Source organism: Oncorhynchus nerka, linkage group LG15 (genome assembly GCF_034236695.1).
Source record: "Oncorhynchus nerka isolate Pitt River linkage group LG15, Oner_Uvic_2.0, whole genome shotgun sequence".
Taxonomy (NCBI): Eukaryota; Metazoa; Chordata; class Actinopteri; order Salmoniformes; family Salmonidae; genus Oncorhynchus; species Oncorhynchus nerka.
The window spans coordinates 86,256,204-86,284,183 of NC_088410.1; the positions used below are offsets into that span (position 1 = coordinate 86,256,204).

A 27,980-nucleotide genomic window follows, 5' to 3' on the forward strand; every position below is an offset into this window, starting at 1 on the left:
TTTGATTGCCGGGTGAAGTAGTGACTGAGTAGTACGGAGAAAGAGTTTAGGGCGGCCTAAGGGGAAGTGGCTTCTAAATGAAATATACATCGGGAACAGACAGTAGGGAAAATTGATTATTGAGATTGTCAATAAGCCTACTTGCACTTTGCAGCAGGGATCTGTGTCCCGTCATCAGCAGGGAGTGGTGTGATTTTTACCCCCCCCCCCGGTTGGTCCAGGTTGTTGAAAAAGCGTACTGGCCAGCCTGGTTACGTTTGGGAAGGGTTGCTCCTCTGAAAGCTAGCTAGTTTGTAAACTAGCTGTTCGTTGATGCGTGGATTGGAGGAATAACTACACCGTTACCTTTTCCAGTCAATGCTAAATAAACAAGCCAACGCCAACTGAGAAAAAGGTAGGACGGTCACGGTGCAATGTCGCACATTTGGAAAACAATCAAATGCTAGTGTAATTGTTGGCCGATTTGGTAACGTTAGATTAGCTAGTATACGTTACTGTCCGGGGTGGGTTAACGTTAGCTTAGCCAATTTTAGCTGCTTTCCAACTGCTGGCTATATCGATCCTCGGCTGGCTATATCGATCCTAATTTCAGCAAGTATATTGAAATACTCGTATGTATTGTTAACGTACCGATCTAACTGTATATCCAGCCTGATTTAGCAAGGGGCGGGTTGGACCCTGTCCAATTCATGAGAAGTGGACAGCAAACACTTTCTTGGACAAGTCATTAACCAACTAACGTCAGCTAGCTAATTTGGTTAGGTACCCAAAACGCAGCGGTCTACCTCAGCTATAACTAGTTAACCAGCAATGTTGTCCAGCTAGCTTAATTTTTTTCCATAAAAAATATTAACCTTGCCTCAATACCCCTTTAATTTAAACTGCATTTCAAAACAACCATATTTAACTTGTTTATTAAAAGCGGACTTGTTAGCTGGGTAGCTAACATCTTTGAGATGGACAACTGTGGCCTAAAATGCAAGCGATAACTAGCTAACGTTAGTTATCTGACTTGTCCATTGCTAACAATTTATCTTGGGCACTATTCATAATGGGATGTTTAAAATAAATTGAGGCATTGTTAGATATGCCGTTTTGGTAGTCAAGTATGATCACTTTTGCCAATCTACCACCTAGATAGCTAACGTAGTTATAAATTCAGTTAACGTTAGCTAGTTAACTAGATTTCTGTTAAACACTAACGTTAGCTAGTTTGCTAACTAAAGTTAGCTGGATTGATGTTAAATAGCACAAACGTTAGCTAACTGCTAGCTGGTAAATAAACCATTTGTACCATTTAAATATCCCCCACCTTAACGGTAGCACAATTGCTTTACTTGGCTCTTGTGGTTTACATCAAATTAAACGGCTACTGCTGGCTTTAACGACATGGCTACTTCTAGTTAAGTAGGTAATTAATTGGATTTTCTTCTCCAACACTAGCCAGCTAACTCCTTAGCTAGTTGCTGGAGTAATTTAGCACACGTCTAGCACGGGGGCGAAACGATAGGAATGCTGGATCAGTGTGTTCTATTCCCTTTGGGTGGGTCTTTTCTGTTTGTCTGCACCCTGTTTCTGATAATCCCCGACGTCCGTTGTCGGAGAGTGAAGTTGGGCTGCTGTCTAGTAGCTAGTATTGAGGTCACTGCTATTGAGCAGGGTTATTTGGTTAGAAATCGTTGAGGCATACATTCTGATAATGGAAATTGAAATATAACATCTCGGCCTTTTCGCATGTTGTATTAAATACGGGGATTGCACATGTATTTTCACATGTGACATACATAGCATGAAAGTAAATCAATCTATGTGTCTAGTTAGCGTCGATTCTTCAACCCTAGTAGCTAGGCCTATAAACAGCGGCAGCGAACAAGATGGCGTTTGCTGCCTCAGTCTCATGTTTCCATCGATGCAAGACATTAATTAGCATGCCATCGGTTGAGGCTTCATATGTGATCAGTGTAACTGTTTTGGTAGCAAGACATTAATTAGCATGCCATTGGTTGAGGCTTCATAGGTGATCAGTGTAACTGTTTTGGTAGTGGTAGCTACCCTAACTTCTTTAACATCAACTTTCAAGCCAGCTAATTTGCTTTTCTCTGTAAATGACTGACATCTGAAAGAGATGAGCGGGGGAGTTCTTGCATTTGCAGCATTGTAAGGTATCTACAATGAGCCTGAATTGTTCAAACAAATATTGTAACCTCATCTGAATACCAACGGAGAGTGATTCATCAGTTTATTTGCAGGTGACATTCAAATTGGATGCAAATAGTGCTAATGGATTGCAAGCAAATTATTTGTACCACTATATTTGAGCACAACAATGTTTCCCGCTGCAGTCAAATTACACCAGGACAGGAGTGTTTCAAGTTTAATATCCAACCTGGTCTCAGCATTTTGTATCATTCTGTACGTAAATGAGACACTCATTTAATATATGTTTTGTACGGTATGTATAATTTGTGGATGTCCCTCACCCATTTCATATATGTTATAACTTACAGTTAATAAATGCTATGAATTTGCAAAAAGTAATAGGTGGCTAACGTTAGCTAGGCGTTAAGTCTAGCAGTTACGGAAAGGGTTAACTACGTTGTAGTCGCCAATGTCTTTAAGGCTACTTGTTGTAAGTATGTTGTCGTAGAGACTAATGCCAGTGTGAATTTTACTGCAGGGTGTTGTTTTGACTGTGGTACACACAATTACATGAATTGTTGTATGACAAACTATTAATTAAACCCCCATCCACCCTCTCAGCCCGATATGTTTCTTTATTAAGCATTAGTCCATTTTGATGAAAGGACCACATTGGTTACTATCTTGTGGCAGTGAGAGAATTAGAGATTCTCCTGTACTTTTGTCTACTTGGTTTTCAACCGTGGCTTAACCGTGGCTTTCAAACTAGGGCTTTTGTGGTTAATTGAGGTAAAACAGTAATTCTGCTCATAGATTATGCATATATAAACAGGAGGTAAAAAACCAAGTAGTAGTCGCCAATGTCTTTAACATGTAAGCATGTTGTCGTAGAGACTAATCAGACATGCTTTTTTCAGAGTGGAAAACTGATTTCTGACTCCGGCAGCTGTTTTCCTGTTAGTGGGCATAGATTGGATTAAATATTTACTGTCTGTGGATTTGAGCTTTTAGGATTACAGGCTTGGTCAGTGATAGTGCTGGTTATGGTCTTTTCTATGATCCAGCTTTAGCCATATGACATTTGTTGCACTGATATAATAGCATCAAGCTTTCTACAACGCAGGCCTACATTTTGTGCTCTTTTAGTGTTTTCTTATGCAATAGCGGAGGTGTATGAAGATGGCGGGGCCCCATGCATTTACCACAAATTCCTTGATTTGTTAAATTTGCCATATTTGTTCATTGCTCTCCGCTATACTTCTTTTGTATGGTCATTGGTAGGGCTGTGGTGGTCATGACATTTTGTCAGCCAGGTATTGTTGTGTAAAAGACTGCCGGTCTCATGGTAATTAGCCGTTAATTAACATAAACACGTTTAGCAAGCCACTATTGCGCGCCTTTGAAACATCTACCTGTCTAATGAATCAGTTGAATTTACACCATCATAAATCAATGTATTTATTTTAGGCAGGTCTAAACAAACATGATGTGAAGAAAATGTATTTCAGAAGAACAGCATGTGTTGGCCTACAGCTTATCTGGCAGTGTGCCATGCATAGGCTTGTTTATTTAGCAGACAAGATATTCTTAAATCCTGTGGCATTATTTTATAGTAAGACTAATATAATTGAACTTAGCTGAATAAAATAGAAAGGATATTTTTCCCATTCAGGAGAATTTTGAGTGTAAAAGTGATCATTTTTAAACAGGTTCTATACGCTAGATTTAGAGTAATTTGACAACTTTAGTTGTGAATAATAAACATTTAGGATGCCTTGAATATCAAAAGATGTATGGGCTGCATGATGAAACTATAGGCTATTGATGATTTGAGAAAGTCGCAAAAAAGCTTGCGGTCTGTTCCTTGCCTCAGGCTGCAAACGCTGTTCTCTCATCAAGTGATCATACTGTCACCCATCAAACTATTCTCAATTGAATCTTGTATTTACTAATATTACTAGAATTTCACATTATCAAATGTGCAGGATCAGGGTCAGGAGAAAAAAGATGTCATCTGTATGTACTCGAATAGCGAATGTAGGACACTTTCTGCTGTTTCGTTTTTCACTCATGTTGGGTAGGCTATTCTGGTTATTTTATTCCACACATCAACCTCTGTTTGAGGAGCATGCAGGGTCTCTCTGCAGCACAGATGATATTTCTCCCAAACTCTGTGTACCGTGGGGTCTCCAACCCTGTTCCTGAAGCTACACAGTGCTTCATTTGGGAAACCAAGTGAAATCTGTTTGGGATCATTGATAGTAATACGTTTTCACAATGAAACATATTTCATTAAACTGTTAATAGCACCTCTCTCTGCGTGCTCGAGAAAGGTATGAAGGGAGGAGATGGAAATGCACGGTGGCGAGATATTCGATATTCTGTACCTAAAGGTAATGTCAACCTATTAATTATGAAAATATAAAAAGGCCCTATTACCAGGCTATTACCAGGCTATTTGAAACCGTTTTGACCGCTCAGCCCAGTCAAAACTGTTCGCTGCTCTGGCCCCCCAATGGTGGAACAAACTCCCTCACGACGCCAGGACAGCGGAGTCAATCACCACCTTCCGGAGACACCTGAAACCCCACCTCTTTAAGGAATACCTAGGATAGGATAAAGTAATCCCCCTCCCTTAAAAGACTTAGATGCACTATTGTAAAGTGGCTGTTCCACTGGATGTCATAAGGTGAAAGCACCAATTTGTAAGTCGCTCTGGATAAGAGCGTCTGCTAAATGACTTAAATGTAATGTAAATGTAATATATAAAGTCACTAATTGTAGGCCAACTCTAAATTAATTTAATTTATGGAAGACCAATTATGTACCAGTTTTTTTAAAATATTTTTTTGCCGTGCATAATTATGCGGTAGACTGTATTGTATAACGGCACAATCATTATTATATATTTTTTTCAAGCTTGGGTTCGTGTGTGTGTGTGCGCGCGCACATTAGGGATGCACAATATATCGGAATCAGATGAGATTAGCTAAAAATGCCAGCATCGGGTCTATGTATAACGCCAATGTGCAAATCCGATGTCAAAGCTGACGTGCATACCTGTAACATAGGTAGATGATGTAATGATGCCACGAAAAATACAGAGCTACATGTTCAAAACAGCATTCCTAACCTAGCCCACAGTCTGCTGTGTGGATCTATTTTGAAGTTTCAAAGGAAGATAACAAAAAGGTCATATGCAAAGTTTGTGCTGCTATTATTTCCAGAGGGGAGAAAGTGAAATCTTTCAAAACCACAAACCTAATTACTGATTTGAAAATCACCCCCAGACGTTCACTGACTACTTAGAACAAAACCAGAAAAAAAACTAAGCGCGCACTTCCAACAACTTAAGTTCAAGTCGAGCAGTCATTTGAAATAGAATTTCAGTGAGACAACTCAAAGGCAAAATCCATTAATGCCAAGATAATGGAATTAATTGCCCGTGACAATCAACCGTTCTCTGGATGATGTTGGCTTTTGCCGACTGGTCGAGCACCTCGAGCCCCGGTACACACTACCAAGTAAGTGCTATTTTTCAGATGTTGCCCTAACAGAGTTGCACAGTATTGTTGAAACGCACATCCGTGAGCTACTTGCAATGGGCGTCACTGAGATTAGCTTCATGACTGACATTTGGACTAGCGATATCAGACCCATGAGCATGCTGAGTCATACAGCACAGTGGGTCAACAAGGATTTTGTACTGAGGAAAGACATATTACAAGCTCAAGAATGTGCTTGTTCTCATACCACTACAGCCATTTCAATGGCATTTGAGAACATGTTTGAAACTTGGAAAATCCCCAAGAACAATGTGTTAATGCACGTAACATGACAAAGGCTTTGGAAGAATGCGGAGTCGCCAGCAACTGGCTGTGAATTAAGGTGTTTTGGCCCAACGCAGCATATCTGACACAGTGGGAACAGGTAGGAAGATAGTGGGTCATTTTAAACACTCGCAGCTAGCATACATCCGACTGCAAGCAGTACAGGAGCAGCTTGGAGTGAACATGTTTCCACCAGATGGAACAGTACTGTTTACACAGAGAGCCTGCTGGAACAAAAACGAGTGCTTGGCGTGTACGCAGCTGACTGAGTTACCTGCAACAATCAGTACAAACCAGTGGACTCTCATTGACATGAACACACTCCTAGCTCCATTGAAACAACTGCGAAATAAGCTCATCAACTGCGTCTGCATCAGACCCTCTCATGGTATTGAAACGCCGGCTCAACAGAACTGCCGACACAGACGTGGGGTTAAAACCTGCGAAAGTACTCAGTAGAGGCTGTGAACAAGTGATCCGGTGGCATTCTCTCTGAGCCTCTTTACTATGTCGCCACCATGCTTGATGCTAGGTACAAGGACTGCTACTTCGCTGGTGACACGAAACAGGGTTTGTGAAATGTTAGACACAGCTGGACAAGATGGAAACGGACACAGTGACAGTGAAGCACCGGGGAAGAGGACCCATGACAGAAGAGGCCACAGACAGGCAGACAGCTGAAACTTTACTGCTTGACATGTATGCTGGAATCATGGTTGAGAATGAAATGACTAAACAAATGAACAACGAAACAGCACAGCAAGTAAGTGAATAGGTTTTAATTGTTTTACTGGTAATGAGACATATGTAGATGCCAACAAAATAACTTTTTAGTCAGTGTGTCTCCGTTAGAGACTCTTTGTATTGTCATTTTCTGTTACAACATCGGCCAACATTAGCCAATGTTGATCTATTCCTAATGATCCTTTGGAATGCAAGAATAATGAAATATGTTGTATTAAGTGTCTTGGTTTTTCCCTGTACTAGTATGGACTGAGTGCCTTTTCAGTGTAGCTTCACACATTGTAGATGAAAAAGTAATAACTCTTGTGACAAAGCCAAGCAGGTCCTCTTTGAAGAAAAACCTCCCCCAACTGTTAAAATTGTAAATGGGCAGTCATATTGTAACACAGCCATTTCGTCACTGGGGGAAAAATGGACTAATACCAATGGCTTTTCTGTTTATTCATGGATGGTATAGGTGGTGATTTTCATTTAATTTGAAACAAATCAGTTTTGTTTGTTTTATTTCTTAAATGAAAGACAAGATGTGTTGTAAAATTTGCATTTTACTAGTCGAGTAAGTTGAGCACATTTTAAAAGTTTAAGTTGTGCATTCTATGACAGCCTAGAGACAGTCATTTTTTTTCAAGCAGTTAAAGTTAAATTGATTAACTGCATTTTAGTTTCAACCAATATTTCTTTCGAAGCATTTTAAAGTTTCTCCATACAGTCTAGATTGGATAGTAAGAAGAGACACTGACAACTTCACCACCTTTGTAATGTGGGGCAGCTAAAATATTTCTGTGAATATCTGTTGAGTGATAAAGTACATTCATGGATTTGTAATTTTTCTAATTTACAAGTTATTAAACAATCAGTTCCTAACTGAACAAATAAACATGACACTTTGTTTCAACTGTTTAACTGTACTAGAATGCTTAAAATCTGCTAACTTTAAATATATGTTCATTAGTGTTACCAGCCTCAGAAATTGCAGCCCAAATAAATCTCAACATCAACTGTTCAGAGGAGATTGTGTGAATCAGGCCTTCATGGTCAAATTGATGCAAAGAAACCACTACTAAAAGACACCAATAATAAGAAGAGACTTGCTTGGGCCAAGAAATATAACCAATGCTCATTAGACCGGTGGAAATCTGTCCTTTTGGTCTGATGAGTCCAAATTGAGATGTTTGGTTCCAACCGGTGTGTCTTTGTGAGACGCAGAGTAGGTGAACGGATGCTCTCCACATGTGATTCCCACCGTGAAGCGAGGAGGAGGTTTGGTGTGGGGATGCTTTGCTTGTGACACTGATTTATTTAGGGTTCTAGGCACATTTAACCAGCATGGCTACCACAGCATTCTGCAGCGATACGCCATCCCATCTGGATTGCACTTAGTGAGACTGTAATTTGTTTTTCAACAGGACAATGACCCAAAACACATCTCCCGGCTGTGTAAGGGCTATTTGACCAAGTAGGAGGGTGATGGAGTGCTGCATCAGATGACCTGGCCTCCACAATCACCTGACCTCAACCCAATTGAGATGGTTTGGGATGAGTTGGACCACAGAGTGAAGGAAAAGCAGCCAACAAGTGCTCCGCATATGTGGGAACTCCTTCAATACTGTTGGAAAGTCATTCCAGGTGAAGCTGGTTGAGAGTGTGCAAAGCTGTCATCAAGGAAAAGGGTGGCTACTTTGAAGAATTTCAAATAGAAAATATATTGATGTGTTAAACACTTTTTGGTTGCTACATGATTCCATGTGTTATTTCATAGTTTTGATGTCTTAACTCTTATTCTACGATGTAGAAAATACTAAAAATAAAGAAACCCTTGAATGAATAGGTGTGTCCAAACTTTGACTGGTACTAATATACACTGCTCAAAAAAATAAAGGGAACACTTAAACAACACACTGGAACTCCAAGTCAATCACACTTCTGAGGTATGTCATTTTTGTGCATGAGAGGAGATTACCGTGACTCAATCGTCACTTAGAATGTCACTCATGACTGCCGGTGTGGCGGTGATACAGTCACCGCAACAGCTCTAGCCATTAGTAGAGTATACATGATCCCAATTTTAGCTTCAAGACGCCAGCAATTTGGAAAACCCAACCATATGGTGTGCCGTAGTTTAAAAACTCGATGGATGGTGCTTAAACAATAACTTTATATCTGAATTCTGCCATCTTAATGCACGTTTGACATTTCTCCCATTTTTATTTTTAGTTGGAAACGGCAATAGAAACATCTGAAATATGGAAAATGTATCAACGTAAAACTAAATAATCCTGAACACTACTGAGATCATGCTCTGAAAGGTGAATTTGTATGGCTGCATGGAAACAAAAACATTATGAAAACATTTATGTTGAGCAGCAGACTCCGGCTGCCCTCGAGACCTCAGCAGTCAGTAAGCCACACCTCCAGGCTATTTGTCACCACTCCCTGTTTATCATGCTGTCAGCTGATTCCGATCAGGCGCTTGGAGAAATGAGGCGCAGAAGAACTTCTTACAGTAAGGGATTATGGACAGACTCTGAGAGCATCTAGTTCACCCACATTGCAGAATTTGTTCTTTGTTTTCTTACCCTGAGGTTGTGTAGGGATGAACTGTGACTGAGTCCTATGTTTAGGTTTGAGCATCTTCTGAATTGTGCCTGCATTGACTCCAAGTAACTTACAACCAAGACTCAACATCGAACTCAATGAATTAGGTGTTTGAACTAATGCCAGTGCAGAATGTAGTTTTTAATTACATATCCTCTCCATGATTAATGTTGTCATTCTACGTCCCACATTCGGATGCCACAGTAATAGTGTGTTATACGGAAGTCCAGTCCTAGTGTCTCCCTCCTGATTTTGTTACTCACTTTTCTCATGTTATAAGGTTAATTCAACACCCGATCTTAAGGACGGATGTGGATGGCAAGTAGTCATGGAATTAACAGTGATATTTTTATCAGAGAGGACCTTGAGTGTGATTTTCTCAGTTTAGAGAAGATCCTCAGTCTAGCACTCAAACACTGACTGTACAGAGTGAAATACATGAAGTAAGGTTATTGGGTTAGCTAGGAGGAAGAACTGGGGCTAAAACCAAAGGTTTTGTTGATAGTCCTTATGTTTCATTCAAATCCAAATGTGCTAATCCAGTCTTCTGCGAATGTGAGGTCAAGGCTGTTTCCCGTATTACTGGTACCTTTCACAATGCTGGTGTGTGGATAATCTCTCTGTTTTTCACAATAGAATGTTATCCTAGCAGTTAAGAGAATAAGGCCAGTAACCGAAAGGTCTCTGGTTAGAATCTCTGAGCCTACTATGTAAAAAAAAAAAAAAAAACTCTGCCCTTGAGCAAGGCACTTAAGCCCAATTGCTCTGCTAAATGACTAAAATGTTAAGTGTTTTGAAAATGACCTCTGTTTTCTCTGACCATGTTCTGTATTTGACTAATAAGAAGATCAGTGCTTTAGGCTACTGTTTGTGGTAAATTATGTGTTTAGGTTGCCCAGACGAGTGTGATCAGATCGGCCTGTATCGCTATAAATGGTTTATTGATCACTTAGCACCGTTGGCTGATCTAGTGAGCATCAACCAGTGGATTGGGGTCAGCAGGATAACTGTTTTTCAGATCATCTGGCCAGTCATGTCTTAACAGGATTTGTCAGGGAAGGTTAAATTAACCTCACTGGGAACGTTTGGGACACTAGCGTCCCACCTCACCAACAGCCAGTGAAATTGCAGGGCACCAAATTCAAAACAACAAATCTCATAATTAAAATTCCTCAACCATACAAGTATTTTACACCATTTTAAAGATACACTTCTCGTCAACCACCGTGTCCAATTTCAAAAAGGCTTTTCGGTGAAAGCAGAACATATCATTGTTAGGTCAGCAACTAGTCACAGAAAGCATTCAGCCATTTTCCAACCAGAGAGGTGTCACAAAAAGCAGAAATATAGATAAAATTAATCACTAAACTTTGACGATCTTCATCAGATGACACTCCCAGGACTCGATGTTACACAATACATGTATGTTTTGTTCGATCAAGTTCATATTTATATCCAAAAACCTCAGTTTACATTGGCAACATGTTCAGAAATGCCTCCCAAAACATCCGGAGAAATTGCAGAGCCACATTTAATAACAGAAATACTCATCAAATTTTGATGAAAGATGCATGTTTTACATAGAATTAAAGAGAAACTTGTTCTTAATGCAACCGCTGTGTCAGATTTCAAAAAAGCTTTACGGCAAAAGCACAATATTCAATCTGAGAACAGGTTCAGCCACAAAAGCGAGCCATACAGTTACCTGCCAAATTGTGGAGTGAACAAAAGTCATAAATAGCATTATAAATCTTCACTTACCTTTGCTGATCTTCATCGGAATGCACTCCCAGGACTCCCACTTCCACAAGAAATGTTTTGTTTTGTTAGATTACGTCCATATTTATGTCCAAATACCTCCGTTTTGTTTGCGTTTAGTTCACTTTTCCAAAGGCACAATGCGTGAGCTCAAAATCCAGACGAATGGTCTGGAAGGTCAAGAGTTCCATTACAGTTTGTACAAACATGTCAAATGATGTTTGCAATCATTCCTTAGGGTCTTTTTTATAATCTTCAATAATATTCCAACTGGACAATAGCGTATTCATTACAGAGGAAAAAGAAGGAACGGCGCACCCGCGTGACCGCGCAGTAAACAACTGATTGGCTTCAGCCTAGTCCACTTGTTGAAACAGCGTTTATTTGACACCCTTCCACAATAGAAGCCTCAAACAACTTTCTAAAGACTGAAACTCTTCTTTGCATAGATGGACATTGTCCTCTTCAATCACTTAAATGAAACTACAAACCTCAGATTTCCCACTTCCTGGTTGGATTTGTCTCAGGTTTTCGCCTGCCATATGAGTTCTGTTATACTCAGACATCATTCAAACAGTTTCAGAAACTTCAGAGCGTTTTCTATCCAATACTACTAATAATATGCATATATTCAAATCTGGGACAGAGTAGCAGGCAGTTTACTCTGTGCACCTTATTCATCCAAGCTACTCAATTCTGCCCCCCTGTCACCAAGAAGTTGTGTGTCTCAGAATTATGTCAATGACATTGAGGTGAGAAGATAGGACTGTGAGTCAGTAGCAGAGTTGTGTGAGGGCAGGAGAGGCGCTCTAATGTAGGATATGAGTGTATGAGCCTGCTGCACTGGCCAAGCCAACAGAAGTAATGTTATGTAGGCTATGAGAGTGTAGGCCTACACTAGCCAAAGCAACGGTGTCACAGCCTACTTCTCCTCCGACGCAATTTGTCTTTTAATGACTGCACAACGTTTCCCTGTGGAAGGAAAGTAGTTACTAGTTCAGAAAATCTGTTTTCTGGTTGAGAGAGTTCTTTGAAGAGGACAATGTCCATCTATGCAAATGTGTCATTAGCCTATTTCTTTACCAAAGACTTGCACCTCAATCAGACCGACAGCGTCATTGCATGTTGGTATATTAGAAGTACATTCATTTCCAATGGAATTCTGCATTTGCCTTGCACCGTTGCAGTTGTGTTTTGTGTGGTGCATACATTGGATTTATCCAACGTATGCGTCAAATTGTATGTGTAAATTTGACAGAAATACAAGCAAAAGGTGAATGTTTTGTTGCACAAATATTAACTTAAATATTGGATTACATACAGTGCATTCGGAACGTAATCAGACCCCTTGATTTCTTTCCACATTTTGTTACGTTACATCCTTATTCTAAAATGAATTGTTCCCCACAATACTCCATAATGACAAAGCAGAAACCGGTTCTACATTTTTACAAATGTATTTCTTTTAAACGTAACATTTTACATAAGTATTCAGACCCTTTACTCAGTACTTTGTGCCTCGAGTCTTTACCGCCTACAAACTTGGCATACCTGTATTTGGGTTGTTTCTCCTATTCTTCTCTACAGATCCTCTCAAGCTCCGTCAGGTTGTTTGGGGAGTGTCGCTGCACAGGTATTTTCAGGTTTCTCCAGAGATGTTCGATCGGGTTCAAGTCCGTGCTCTGGCTGGGCCACTCAAGGACATTCAGAGACTTGTCCCGAAGCCATTCCTGCGTTGTCTTGGCTGTCTGCTTAGGGTCGTTGTGCTGTTGGAAGGTGAACCTTCGCCCCAGTCTGAGGTTCTGAGCGCTCTGGAGCAGGTTTTCATCAAGGATCTCTCTATACTTTGCTCTGTTCATCTTTCCCTTGATCCTGACTAGTCTCCCAGTCCCTACTGCTGAAAAACATCCCCACAGCATGATGCTGCCGCCACCATGTTTCACCGTAGGGATGGCATTGGCCAGGTGATGAGCGGTGCCTGATTTCCTCCAGACGTGACACTTGGCATTCAGGCCAAAGAGTTCAATCTTGGTTTCATCAGACCAGGGAATCTTATTTCTTATGGTCAGAGTCCTTTAAGTTCCTTTTGGCAAACTCCAAGCGGGCTGTCGTGCATTTTATGTAGGAGTGGCTTCCGTCTGGCCACTCTACCATAAAGGCCTGATTGCTGGAGTGCTGCAGAGATGGTTGTCCTTCTGGAAGGTTCTCCCATCTCCACAGAGGAGCTTTGTCTGAGTGACCATCGTTTCTTGGTCACCTCCTTGACCAAGGCCCTTCTCCCTCGTTTGGCTGGGCAGCCAGCTCCAGGAAGAGTCTTGGTGGTTCCAAACTTAATTCATTTAAGAATGATGGAAGCCACTGTGTTCTTGAGGACCTTCAATGCTGCAGATATTTTCGGTACCCTTCCCCAGGTCTGTGCCTTGACACAATCCTGCCTTGGAGCCCTACGGACAATTCCTTCAACCTCGAGGCTTGGTTTTTGATCTGTGCCTTTCCCAATCATGTCCAATAAATTGAAATTATCACAGGTGGACTCCAATCTAGTTTTAGAAACGTCTCAAGAATGATACATGGGAACAGGCTGCATTAGAGCTCAATTTCAATTCTCATAGCAAAGGGTCTGAATACTTTTTTCTTCCCCCGGTTTTTATTTTTAATACATTTGTAAACATTTCAAAACCTGTTTTCACTTTGTCATTATGGGTAGGGTAGTGTGTGTGTGTGTGGATTGAGTTTTATTCAATCCATTATAGAATAAGCCTGTTATGTGGAAAAAGTCAATGAGTCTAAATACTTTCCGAATGCACTGTACATAATGAGAGAAGTTTGACTGCAGAATTGATTACGCTGTATTGATGTAATGGCGCTGTCGTTCTGATCGAGGTGTTGGGCCTATCCACGAATGACAGGGGATTTTATGTATCGTATGTTTTGTTTTCTGGAACAAACAGCCTTTTGTGACAGAACATCATCTAGCTTTGTTTGTCTAAATGATGCCATTTCAATGCTTTCACAGCTCAACGAGGGGAAAACATGATCAGTTGGTTACATAATGTGTATGAGTGACAAGCGATCTGGCGACAGATTCCATCGCATTTTCAACTCTACTGATGGTTTTGGGGAAAATGTAAATTGCGTTATATTGAGAATGTGCCCACTCTGGTCTTGGCACATGCACTTTAGTCAACAGCTGGCAGGTACAGTGTGGGTAGGGTAGCCTACATGATGACATTATGGACCAAATAGATACATTTTTCAAAAGGTAGCCAAGCATTGATCATGTCTCCAGAATAAGACCCTCGATATTTATTGGACAGGAACACCATACCCCGATTGCACTTTCAACACCCTGTGAAGTTCATAATTTATTTCATCTGTAGCCTAATAAAACTGCATTCTTTCCTGAGTCGTAGTGGGGGGACCATACAGTAGTGGGGCGTGACTCCCAAGTTTACTTCGATTTGATGGTTATTATATCAATATTTGTGCATAAAGGCATTTAATCGCCATTTCTCTCATAATTAATTTTATCGACAATTTAAGGATCCCACCTTGACTAGCGTAACATTTGTCGACAATGTTTACCAACATTTGCTGTTTTCACCAGGCCTGTCATGAATTAATTTTTTTGCCAACGTACTTTATTCGCATAAAAAGGTTTGCTGGAAACATGATTACTGAGACTCTTCTTCCTCTTTCAGATTAACGACTGTCCTAGCAGCTGGAGCGAGACAGACCTACTAAGCAGGGCAAAATGAGTGAACTGGACCAGTTACGCCAGGAGGCTGAGCAGCTCAAAAACCAGATCCGAGTGAGTGTTCATCCCTCATCTACAGTCAATGGGCAGGAGCAATTGTTTAAAACCTACAGAAATTGCGTATTTCAGAAATAATTGAATTGTCTCTGCGCTCATAATCAAGTCTCAACAGTGTCATAACAAAGCTACATAATCTTCTGACAGTGTTTGGTTGTTACATTTGTGTGATGGTTTAATTTTCTTACTTTTGCAGGATGCCAGGAAAGCATGTGCAGATGCCACGCTATCACAGGTAAAAGTTTAGTTTTTTTTTTTTTTTTTTTCAAACTTACAATTTTAACAACCATAAAATTGTGGAGTGATTTCTGCATAGTGCATCTTTAACTAGGGATATGCAAAACATTCAATGCAATCTGCTATTGATGGCTTTATGTAACTGTGTTTGTGTGTTTTGCAGATCACAGCCAATATTGATCCCGTTGGCCGTATTCAGATGCGCACAAGAAGAACACTGAGGGGGCATTTGGCTAAGATCTATGCCATGCATTGGGGCACTGATTCCAGGTAAACCCAAGTGTCATTTTTAGTGTCTCACAAGCTAGGAAGATCATTTCCATTTGTTCTGTACTACAAAAAAAATAGCTTGCTTGCTTTTTGGAGTTTTTGCAATGACAAATAGTTGAATGATTCCAGTTGTCAAATATAAAAGTTGGCATGGTATATAATTGTATAACCCTTGGCATGAATTGGTTATTATACACTGCTCAAAAAAATAAAGGGAACACTAAACCTCTTGCGACGAGCAATCCGGGATCGTAATCATAGCCTCAAACCAATTAGCATAACGCAGCGGACATAAATACCCCTAGAAACTTTTCCTATTCATGAAAATCGCAAATGAAATGAATTAAATATATTCAAACACAAGCTTAGCCTTTTGTTAACAACACTGTCATCTCAGTTTTTCAAAATATGCGTTACAGCCAACGCTAGACAAGCATTTGTAAGTTTATCATGGCATAATGCTATGCTAGGCTCTGCTGGCAACAGGCAACATTTTCACGAAAATAAGAAAAGCAACCAAATTAAATCATTTACTTAAATGTAAATGATTTACCTTTGAAGAACTTCGGATGCTTTCACTCAGGAGACTCTCAGTTAGATAGCAAATGTTCCTTTTTTCCAAAAAGTTTATTTTTGTAGGTCGAAATAACTCCCGTTTGTTCATCATGCTTGGCTGAGAAATCGACCAGAAAATGCTACCACTACAACGCCGAACTTTTTTCAAAATTAACTCCATAATATCGACAGAAACATGGCAAACGTTGTTTAGGATCCATCCTCAAGGTGTTTTTAACATATATATCCGTCGAGGCAATTGGTTTCTCATAAGAAGCGATTGGAAAAATGGCTACCTCAGTATTTTACACAAGATTTTCTGCGGGAGACACCATGTCACCACTTGCTATATATGGTCCCTTACGGCTATTCTTCAATGGAAATGCGTAAAAAGACGTCACAATTCTGTAGACACCTTGGGGAATACGTGGAAAACGTAAGCTCATTCACAGCCATATAAGGGGTCATTGGCATGAGGCGGTTTCAAAAAATGCGGCACTTCCTGGTTGGATTTTTATCTGGGTTTCGCCTGTAACATCAGTTCTGTGGCACTCAGACAATATCTTTGCAGTTTTGGAAACGTCAGTGTTTTCTTTCCAAAGCTGTCAATTATATGCATAATCGAGCATCTTTTCATGACAAAATATCTTGTTTAAAACGGGAACGTTTTTCATCCAAAAATGAATAGCGCCCCCTAATGCATAACTGGATAACACATCCTAGATCTGAATAAATGAAATATTCTTATTAAATACTTTTCTTTACATAGTTGAATGTGCTGACAACAAAATCACACAAATTATCAATGGAAATCAAATTTATCAATCGCATGGAGGTCTGGATTTGGAGTCGCACTCAAAATGAAAGTGGAAAACCACACTACAGGCTGATCCAACTTTGTAATGTCCTTAAAACAAGTCAAAATGAGGCTCAGTAGTGTGTGGCCTCCACGTGCCTGTATGACCTCCCTACAACGCCTGGGCATGCTCCTGATGAGGTGGCGGATGGTCTCCTGAGGGATCTCCTCCCAGACCTGGACTAAAGCATCCGACAACGCCTGGACAGTCTGTGGTGCAACGTGGCGTTGGTGGCTGGCGCGAGACATGATGTCCCAGATGTGCTCAATTGGATTCAGGTCTGGGGAACAGGCGGGCCAGTAGTCCATAGCATCAATGCCTTCCTCTTGCAGGAACTGCTGACACACTCCAGCCACATGAGGTCTAGCATTGTCTTGCATTAGGAGGAACCCAGGGCCAACCACACCAGCATATGATCTCACAAGGGGTCTGAGGATCTCATCTCGGTACCTAATGGCAGTCAGGCTACCTCTGGCGAGCACATGGAGGGCTGTCCGGCCCCCCAAAGAAATGCAACCCCACACCATGACTGACCCACCGCCAAACCGGTCATGCTGAAGGATATTGCAGACAGCAGAACGTTCTCCACGGCATCTCCAGACGGTCACGTCTGTCACATATGCTCAGTGTGAACCTGCTTTCATCTGTGAAGAGCACAGGGCGCCAGTGGCGAATTAGGCGATCTTGGTGTTCTCTGGCAAATGCCAAACGTCCTGCACGGTGTTGGGCTGTAAGCACAACCCCCACCTGTGGACGTCGGACCCTCATACCACCCTCATGGAGTCTGTTTCTGACCGTTTGAGCAGACACAGGCACATTTGTGGCCTGCTGGAGGTCATTTTGCAGCGCTCTGGCAGTGCTCCTCCTTGCACAAAGGCGGCGGTAGCGGTCCTGCTGCTGGGTTGTTGCCCTTCTACGGCCTCCTCCCCATCTCCTGATGTACTGGCCTGTCTCCTGGTAGCGCCTCCATGCTCTGGACACTACGCTGACAGACACAGCAAACCTTCTTGCCACATCTCGCATTGATGTGCCATCCTGGATGAGCTGCACTACCTGAACCACTTGTGTGGGTTGTAGACTCCGTCTCATGCTACCACTAGAGTGAAAGCACCGCCAGCATTCAAAAGTGACCAAAACATCAGCCAGGAAGCATAGGAACTGAGAAGTGGTCTGTGGTCCCCACCTGCAGAACCACTCCTTTATTGGGGGTGTCTTGCTAAATGCCTATAATTTCCACCTGTTGTCTATTCCATTTGCACAACAGCATGTGAAATTTATTGTCAATCAGTGTTGCTTCCTAAGTGGACAGTTTGATTTCACAGAAGTGTGATTGACTTGGAGTTACATTGTGTTGTTTAAGTGTTCCCTTTATTTTTTTGAGCAGTGTATTATTCCACATGATATTGTGGGAAATGTAAGTAGGTGTTATTATGACTAAGCATGCATTGTTGCTATGATTGTCATTGCTTAGATTTGGCCCCAAGTTACAAAGCAAAGCAGTCTTAATAAATTACTTTTAGTTTGCTTGTCTATTCCATATAGAATTTTAGCTAGTTATAGTTTGATTTTTAAAAATTGCTTACAATTTCTTAAATGGAACTGTAATTCCATGACCTTATGTTTCTGCTCTTTCTCACAGGCTCTTGGTCAGTGCTTCCCAAGATGGCAAACTCATCATTTGGGACAGCTATACCACTAACAAGGTCAGACTTCAGTAGCTCAACTTCCGTAGCTCTGTTTAGAGGACGACTACAACGTTTCCATTGCAATTATAGGCATTGCATTTTGTCCCTTCAGACATTCTACTTTAGTTTTATTCACCTACACACCTGTAATAAGAGCTCATTACTTCAGGTGTGCAAAGGTTTCATGTTTTTTATCCACCACCTCCTTGCAGGTCCATGCCATTCCTCTGCGTTCTTCCTGGGTCATGACCTGCTCATATGCACCTTCAGGAAACTACGTGGCATGTGGAGGCCTGGACAACATCTGCTCTATTTACAACCTGAAGACACGTGAGGGGAATGTACGTGTGAGCCGGGAGCTCGCTGGACACACGGGTAGAGAGACTACATTTTCTGTTTGGCATGTTATTTGTTATGAAATCCTTCTCTCATTTTCTGCTACTTAAAACACACTATGGGAACATTTCTGGGTTAGTAATGCACAAATGAAATCTAATTTCCAGGTTATCTGTCCTGCTGTCGCTTCGTTGATGACAACCAGATTATTACAAGCTCTGGAGACACCACCTGGTAAGTAAAGGAATTACTCAGTGTCCTGTAAGGATGCAGCTCAGTCTATTTCCAATACAACATTGTTAATTTTCCTTACATGTGAATTGAATTTGTATAGAAACTCATGCCTCTTGTTTTAACCAGATGATGTTTTTACAGTGCCCTTTGGGATATTGAGACTGGCCAGCAGACAACTACATTTGCTGGTCACAGTGGTGATGTCATGAGCCTCTCATTGGCCCCTGACACTAGGCTATTTGTCTCAGGTGCTTGTGATGCCTCGGCTAAACTCTGGGACGTCAGAGAGGGCATGTGCAGACAGACCTTCACTGGGCATGAGTCTGACATCAATGCCATATGTGTAAGGGCATATTTAAAGATATCTATGCACACGTATTGCCTATTAGGGCATTTTACATTGAGCCATCTTTATTTTAGGTTAAACAATTTGTACATTTTAAGAACAGTATTTAAAAGTACAAGAAACCCAAAGGATGACCCATCAAACCGTAAAAAAACTTATTTCCAATGTGGTCCTCAAATCATGAAATATAATCTCAATTTATACTTTTCAGTTCTTTGATTGAAAAAAAAAATGTTTTTGAGATACAAATTTTAATTAAAATATAGTCAGTTATTTGCTCAGTAAGTAATTACTGTATGATCTGTGCTTTGCAGTTCTTCCCCAATGGCAATGCCTTTTGTACGGGCTCTGACGACGCCACCTGCAGACTCTTCGATCTTCGTGCCGACCAGGAGCTGATGTGCTACTCGCATGACAACATCATTTGTGGCATCACCTCTGTTGCTTTCTCCAAGAGTGGACGTCTCCTCCTAGCTGGATATGACGACTTCAACTGCAACGTGTGGGACACACTGAAGGCTGACCGTGCTGGTGAGTCACTGATAACACCCCAGAGATGTCTCGTCACACGCTATAATAAAACTTCGGTACTTTTTCGATACTACAACATGAAAACGGTTCGGTATAAGTTTTTATATTTTTGGTTGTTAATGTCGCGTACTGCATGACAGGATCAAGTCTGTCTATCAGCCAATGAGCCTCTTGCCTGGTCCAGTCAAGCTGACCATACATTACACCATTTTAAACCGCAATAAAACCAATTCTCCCCAATTTTGTTGTATCCAATTGGTAGTTAGTCTTGTCTCATCACTTCAACTCCCGTACGGACTTGGGAGAGGCGAAGGTTGAGAGCTGTGCATCCCCCGAAACCCAACCAAGCCACACTGCTTCTTGACACAATGCCCACTTAACCCAGAAGCCAATGTGTCGGAGGAAACACCGTACACTTGGCGACTGTGTCAGCGTGCACTAAGTCTGGTCCGCCACAGGAGTCGCTAGTGCACGATGGGACAAGGACATCCCTGCCGGCCTAACCCTCCCCGAACCTGGACGACACTGGGCCAATTGTGTGCTGCCCCATGGGTCTCCCGGTCGCGGTCGGCTGCGACAGAGCCTGGACTCGAACCCAGAATCTCTAGTGACACAGCTAGTACTGCTATGCACTACCACTGCGTCACTCGGGAAGCTTAAACTGCGATTTAGTAACGATTTCGGATCTATGCCATATTTCTGGGATCGCAGGTCATTTTTATGCTCCACTCAAGATGTTGTAGGTCACATAATGTGAGCGGGTGAAAGAAGTGCGATTTATAAGTCTTGCACTCTCCTGAGCTGCATCTTCTGTCCCGGTTGTATTGTTCTGACATGCCAGAATTCGGACTTGTGCAACTCGTTGCTCGCTCATTCTTGGCCACAGCGCCACAACATATATAGAATTCACAGGACCGGGCGGGGTCTAGATAAATCTCAATGTGAGCAGACTACAGGATGAAAAGATTATCCAGACCATTTGCATAATGAGTTGTCCCACGATGTCAATATTTTTGTTGTCTAACGTATGCCTAGCTTTACTCAATGCTAGCTAGCCTGTCCTGAGGAACCACTCCACTGTCTGGGAGTCTGGGCTGCATCATGTCAGCTCCCCACTCATGCTAGGCTGCATCATGTCAGCTCCCCACTCATGCTGCACTGGGAGTCTGGGCTGCATCATGTCAGCTCCCCACTCATGCTGCACTGGGAGTCTGGGCTGCATCATGTCAGCTCCCCACTCATGCTGCACTGGGAGTCTGGGCTGCATCATGTCAGCTCCCCATTCATACTGCACTGGGAGTCTGGGCATGTAGAAAGTTGTAGACATTTTTACAAGTATAATTCCACTTTGACATTATGAGGTGTAGGCCAGTGACGATCTCAATTTAGTGCATTTTAAATTTAGGTTGTAACACAACATTTGGAAAAAGTCAAGGAGTGTGAATATTTTCTGAAGGCACTAAGTCTCAAATGGAAGGAAATCAGATTGTCACACCCTGAAATCAGCCAAAACAAGCTTAACTTCTTGGCACACCCATCCCGTTAGCGGGATCATTTTCGTCAGCAACCGCTGAATAGCATAGCGCCACAGTCCAAATAATATTACTAAAAAATATTCATATTCATGAAATCACAAGTGCAATATTGCAAAACACAGCTTAGCCTTTTGTTAATCATCTCAGATTTTGAAATTATGCTTTACAGCGAAAGCAATCCAAGCGTTTAAGTTTATCGATACCATAGCAAAACATGTACACTAAGCATTAAGTAGCTAGGTCACAAATCAGAAAAGCAATCAAATTAATCGTTTACCTTTTGATCTTCGGATGTTTTCACTCACAAGACTCCTAGTTACACAACAAATTTTCCTTTTGTTCCATAAAGATTATTTTTATACCCAAAATACCTCTGTTTGTTGCGTTATGTTCAGAAATCAACAGGAAAGAGCGGTCACGACAACGCAGACAAATTCCAAATAATATTCATAATGTCCACAGAAACATGTCAAATGTTTTTATAATCAATCCTCAGGTTGTTTTTAAAATGTATATTCGATAATATATCAACCGGGTGTGTAGGTTTTTCAATAACACCGGGAGAAACAATGGCCGCTTTACTCTGTAGCGCAAAACTCACTCTGAGAGCCCCCACCTATCCACTTACGCAATGTGATCTTTCATGCTCATTTTTTCTAAATAAAATCCTGAAACTATGTCTAAAGACTGTTGACACCTTAGGGAAGCCATAGAAAAAGGATATCACTTTAAATGGAGGATAAGGCATGCATAGGAACAGAGGTTTCAAAATAAGAGGCACTTCCTGATTGGATTTTCCTCTGGTTTTTGCCTGCAATATCAGTTCTGTTATACTCAGACAATATTTTTACAGTTTTGGAAACGTTAGAGGGTTTCCTATCTTAATCTGACAATTACAGTGGGGCAAAAAAGTATTTAGTCAGCCACCAATTGTGCAAGTTATCCCACTTAAAAAGATGAGAGAGGCCTGTAATTTTCATCATAGGTACACTTCAACTATGACAGACAAAATGAGGGGGGAAAAAATCCAGAAAATCACATTAGGATTTTTTATGAATTTATTTGCAAATTATGGTGGAAAAGTAAGTATTTGGTCAATAACAAAAGTTTCTCTCAATACTTTGTTATATACACTTTGTTGGCAATGACGGAGGTCAAACTTTTTCTGTAAGTCTTCACAAGGTTATCACACACTGTTGCTGGTATTTTGGCCCATTCCTCCATGCAGATCTCCTCTAGAGCAGTGATGTTTTGGGGCTGTTGCTGGGCAACAAGGACTTTCAACTCCCTCCAAAGATTTTCTATGGGGTTGAGATCTGGAGACTGGCTAGGCCACTCCAGGACCTTGAAATGCTTCTTACGAAGCCACTCCTTCGTTGCCCGGGCGGTGTGTTTGGGATCATTGTCATGCTGAAAGACCCAGCCACGTTTCATCTTCAATGCCCTTGCTGATGGAAGGAGGTTTTCACTCAATCTCACGATACATGGCCCCATTCATTCTTTCCTTTACATGGATCAGTCGTCCTGGTCCCTTTGCAGAAAAACAGCCCCAAAGCATGATGTTTCCACCCCCATGCTTCACAGTAGGTATAGTGTTCTTTGGATGCAACTCAGCATTCTTTGTCCTCCAAACACGACGAGTTGAGTTTTTACCAAAAAGTTATATTTTGGTTTCATCTGACCATATGACATTCTCCCAATCTTCTTCTGGATCATCCAAATGCTCTCTAGCAAACTTCAGACGGGCCTGGACATGTACTGGCTTAAGCAGGGGGACACGTCTGGCACTGCAGGATTTGAGTTCCTGGCGGCCTAGTGTGTTACTGATGGTAGGCTTTGTTACTTTGTTCCCAGCTCTCTGCAGGTCATTCACTAGGTCCCCCCGTGTGGTTCTGGGATTTTTGCTCACCGTTCTTGTGATCATTTTGACCCCACGGGGTGAGATCTTGCGTGGAACCCCAGATTGAGGGAGATTATCAGTGGTCTTGTATGTCTTCCATTTCCTAATAATTGCTCCCACAGTTGATTTTTTTCGTACCAAGCTGCTTTACCTTTTGCAGATTCCGTCTTCCCAGCCGGGTGCAGGTCTACAATTTTGTTTCTGGTGTCCTTTGACAGCTCTTTGGTCTTGGCCATAGTGGAGTTTGGAGTGTTTTAAAAAAAATATTTCACCTTTATTTAACCAGGTAGGCAAGTTGAGAACAAGTTCTCATTTACAATTGCGACCTGGCCAAGATAAAGCAAAGCAGTTCGACAGATACAACGACACAGAGTTACACATGGAGTAAAACAAACATACAGTCAATAATACAGTATAAACAAGTCTATATACGATGTGAGCAAATGAGGTGAGAAGGGAGGTAAAGGCAAAAAAGGCCATGGTGGCAAAGTAAATACAATATAGCAAGTAAAACACTGGAATGGTAGTTTTGCAATGGAAGAATGTGCAAAGTAGAAATAAAAATAATGGTGTGCAAAGGAGCAAAATTAATTAATTAATTAAATACAGTTGGGAAAGAGGTAGTTGTTTGGGCTAAATTATAGGTGGGCTATGTACAGGTGCAGTAATATGTAAGATGCTCTGACAGTTGGTGCTTAAAGCTAGTGAGGGAGATAAGTGTTTCCAGTTTCAAAGATTTTTGTAGTTCGTTCCAGTCATTGGCAGCAGTGAACTGGAAGGAGAGGCGGCCAAAGAAATAATTGGTTTTGGGGGTGACTAGAGAGATATACCTGCTGGAGCGTGTGCTACAGGTGGGAGATGCTATGGTGACCAGCGAGCTGAGATAAGGGGGGACTTTACCTAGCTGGGTCTTGTAGATGACATGGAGCCAGTGGGTTTGGCGACGAGTATGAAGCGAGGGCCAGCCAACGAGAGCATACAGGTCGCAATGGTGGGTAGTATATGGGGCTTTGGTGACAAAACGGATTGCACTGTGATAGACTGCATCCAATTTGTTGAGTAGGTTATTGGAGGCTATTTTGTAAATTACATCGCCAATGTCGAGGATTGGTAGGATGGTCAGTTTTACAAGGGTATGTTTGGCAGCATGAGTGAAGGATGCTTTGTTGCGAAATAGGAAGCCAATTCTAGATTTAACTTTGGATTGGAGATGTTTGATATGGGTCTGGAAGGAGAGTTTACAGTCTAACCAGACACCTAAGTATTTGTAGTTGTCCACGTATTTTAAGTCAGAGCCGTCCAGAGTAGTGATGTTGGACAGGCGGGTAGGTGCAGGTAGCGATCGGTTGAAGAGCATGCATTTAGTTTTACTTGTATTTAAGAGCAATTGGAGACCACGGAAGGAGAGTTGTATGGCATTGAAGCTTGCCTGGAGGGTTGTTAACACTGTGTCCAAAGAAGGGCCAGAAGTATACAGAATGGTGTCGTCTGTGTAGAGGTGGATCAGAGACTCATCAGCAGCAAGAGCGACCTCATTGATGTATACAGAGAAGAGTGACTGTTTGAGGTTGTGGACAGGTGTCTTTTATACTGATAACAAGTTCAAACAGGTGCCATTAATACAGGTAACGAGTGGAGGACAGAGGAGCCTCTTAAAGAAGTTACAGGTCTGTGAGAGCCAGAAATCTTGCTTATTTTCCACCATAATTTGCAAATAAATAAATAAGAGAAATAGGCAGTTAGGCAGTTTCAAATGGGTGTTTTTTTTTGCCAAAAACTAAAATACTGCCCCTTACACGCAAAATGTTAATAACTCAATGCACACACACACTCCTATTGAAAATGCATTCACCTGTATTGTGAATATGTCTAGGCTACATCTTGATTTACCAAGTTTATCAATAGAGATTTACCATTCAAATAAATGACTACTGTTATGTAGTTACTGGTAAAAACAAAGTCAAATTGATTGTAGAATTGATACATTCATTAATGCATACATGGCTGTCCCTGAAAAAATATTGACAAACAAAATGTCTAATTGATTGTTGATCTAAAGACACCTTCTCTTTAGTATAGTGGTGTGTGTCCCTGCTTGTCACGTGGGAGAACGGGGTTCAATTCCCCAATGGAAGGAGGAAGGAATAGGCCGTCTTTGTAAATAAGAATATGTTCTTAACTGACTTGCCTAGTTAAATAAATATGTCCAACAATCGAACAGAGCAGTAGCTGCGTTTGTCTGCATCAAGTGCCATCCTTTGACTTTGGCTAATGTGCCTTTTTTTTGTCTTGGTATTGAGTGTCGTGATACTAAACCTGGAAGCTATCGGTATTAAATTCAAAATTCTAGTATCGTGACAACACTATTGCACACCAAGCATGTTTTATATTGTACACGTATTAGTCAAATGCAACCTGTCCTGGAAATGTGAAATTCAAAATAACTCCCAACAAATGTTTCAAGCTCATTTTAACTTATTTATAATGTCAGCTAAATTAAATCCATCATTCCCAGCACCGTCCTGAGACTAATATTGTGGTTCTGTTTTAGGTGTGTTGGCTGGACATGACAACCGTGTTAGCTGCCTGGGAGTCACCGACGATGGCATGGCAGTTGCAACAGGATCCTGGGACAGTTTTCTCAAGATCTGGAATTGAAACCTGAAGGTGCTTTGCCCTTTTTGTATTGCTGTAAAGCTACGCCTTTTTAGCTACTTATGGAACAACAGCTGTATACAGTGTGTTCATTGTTCAGTATAAGTTAACCCTGACTCATTCTTACTTTTCTTCTTCAGATGTCATTTTGAACTCAGAAGTTGACTGGAAGACCATTACAACAACTTGAGAATGTTAAATTTCATAGCATCTTCTTCAACACCGTTTTAAACTGACTTGGACACCACAAACTAAGGGAAACCAATGCCTTTCCTACACAAGAAGAGCACAATTGTTTGTCAACTAGTTAAAAAGAAGAGTTCCTGTGGTATCAAATCAAAAACTTGTGCATTCCTTCTTGGACCCTTTTATGTTACCTTGAATGACAAAACACTATCATCCCATGCAAATGTATGTCTTGAAAGCAAATGTTTGAGCGTAATTGTACAAATTATTTAACTTTCTTTTTTTAAAGAATTCTATTCTCTGATGGTTTGTTTTATTCAGTTGCTTTCGTTAGTCAGGTTCTTTTCAAATAAAGCTTGTCATATTAATCCAATTTAATCATGTAAGAAAGCTGAGACAAAATAAAACATGCAGAAAGCATGAAAGCAAAATATTGACCAGATTACAGGAGCTGCGTTCAGAAAACGTCAATGATATATTTATTTGCCAGCTATTTTTGTTTCATCACGGCTTTTTTTTGTACAAAAATAAAATGTGCTTGAACTAATACTGTGTTAACTAAGCACATGTTATAAATTGTGATGAATGCTAATTTCGATACAGAAGTAGTTCATGAGTAACTTAATTTCAGTTAACCCCTTAACTCTGTCTTAATTGGGTGGAGTAGGGAATAGGGGTTTAGGGTGGGTTTTGTGATTGTTGGGGCTGGATTTAGTTTAATGGATGGGGATTTTTGTAAGTGTCCACTTAGTGAAATACCACCTGACTAACAGACACCTTTCCTGTGCTTGAAACAGCAGTTGCTATTCTGTGAATGAAATGTACAAATCAATGTCTGAAAATAATTATCTGAAATTTTACATTTGGTTTTGTCTGCCATGGGTTAATTTAAGCATGCATGCTGTAGAATTGCTTTCCACGATGCAAAGATCCAAGTCATCTGTCTTGTTCATAAGTTGTAACCGGTTAACTATTTTATTTTGGCTAAACACTGCATATGTACTTACACTGGCAAAGCTATGCACCAGAGTAATTGAAAGTGAAGAATGGATTTCCTATTGACTCCATGTGAAATATCATACCAGTTCTAATGATGCCAATTTTTTTTATTTTATATAATTCATAGTGAACCTTTTTGGATTAACCTCCTTTAAATGTTCACACCCAATGGAACAAAAACATGTTCTCTGATTTATGCCCTTACTAATTCTGTAATTTCTTTTCTTGGTCTTAAGTCATAGCATCTGAATGGCAGAAGAAAACAATTCTCCACTGTACAGAAACACTTTCTTTAATAGTTGACATTTTTCACTTTTTCTGTGATGTACAATACATGTGATCTATTTGTGTGTGGCCACAAGTAAAAATGAATTGCAATTCAATTGAGATGGGTTTCCTTTTCTCCTTCCATTGATAAGATGGAGCTCTGCACCCTTTTCACATTTTTTGTATTTTATTTCAATATTTTGTCCTGCGTTTACACGGGCAGCCCAATTATTGACACGTGCTGATCTGATTGGTCAAAAGTCCAAATAGTGAAAAAAAAGGAGAACAATTGGTCTGCCTGTGTAAACAGCCTTGGTGTTCCACAGTGAGCTGGATCAAGATACTGTACTAAAATGTACTGTTATTGAAAATGTAATAAAAAGCCGTTTGAGATGTCTTGTTCTTAACCTATTCTCATGCCACTTGTCAAATGTTTTCTAGTTTATATGTAGATTAACTATATTGCCTGTTAGTGCAAATAATGAAAGGAACCCTCACCAAACAACA

At 40.9% G+C, this 27,980-nt stretch overlaps 1 protein-coding gene across 1 annotated transcript; it reads left to right on the forward strand.

The window, feature by feature from the left end:
• Positions 1-27,884, forward strand: LOC115143449 (guanine nucleotide-binding protein G(I)/G(S)/G(T) subunit beta-1-like). The gene is made up of 11 exons (XM_029683899.2): positions 1-394; positions 14,768-14,877; positions 15,077-15,115; positions 15,281-15,387; positions 18,439-18,502; positions 18,697-18,859; positions 18,988-19,054; positions 19,196-19,397; positions 19,715-19,931; positions 25,918-26,033; positions 26,162-27,884. The coding sequence occupies exons 2-10, from the start codon at positions 14,821-14,823 to the stop codon at positions 26,022-26,024; spliced, it is 1,023 nt and encodes a 340-aa protein (XP_029539759.1). The 5' UTR covers positions 1-394; positions 14,768-14,820; the 3' UTR covers positions 26,025-26,033; positions 26,162-27,884.
• Positions 27,885-27,980: the final 96 nt, after the last annotated feature.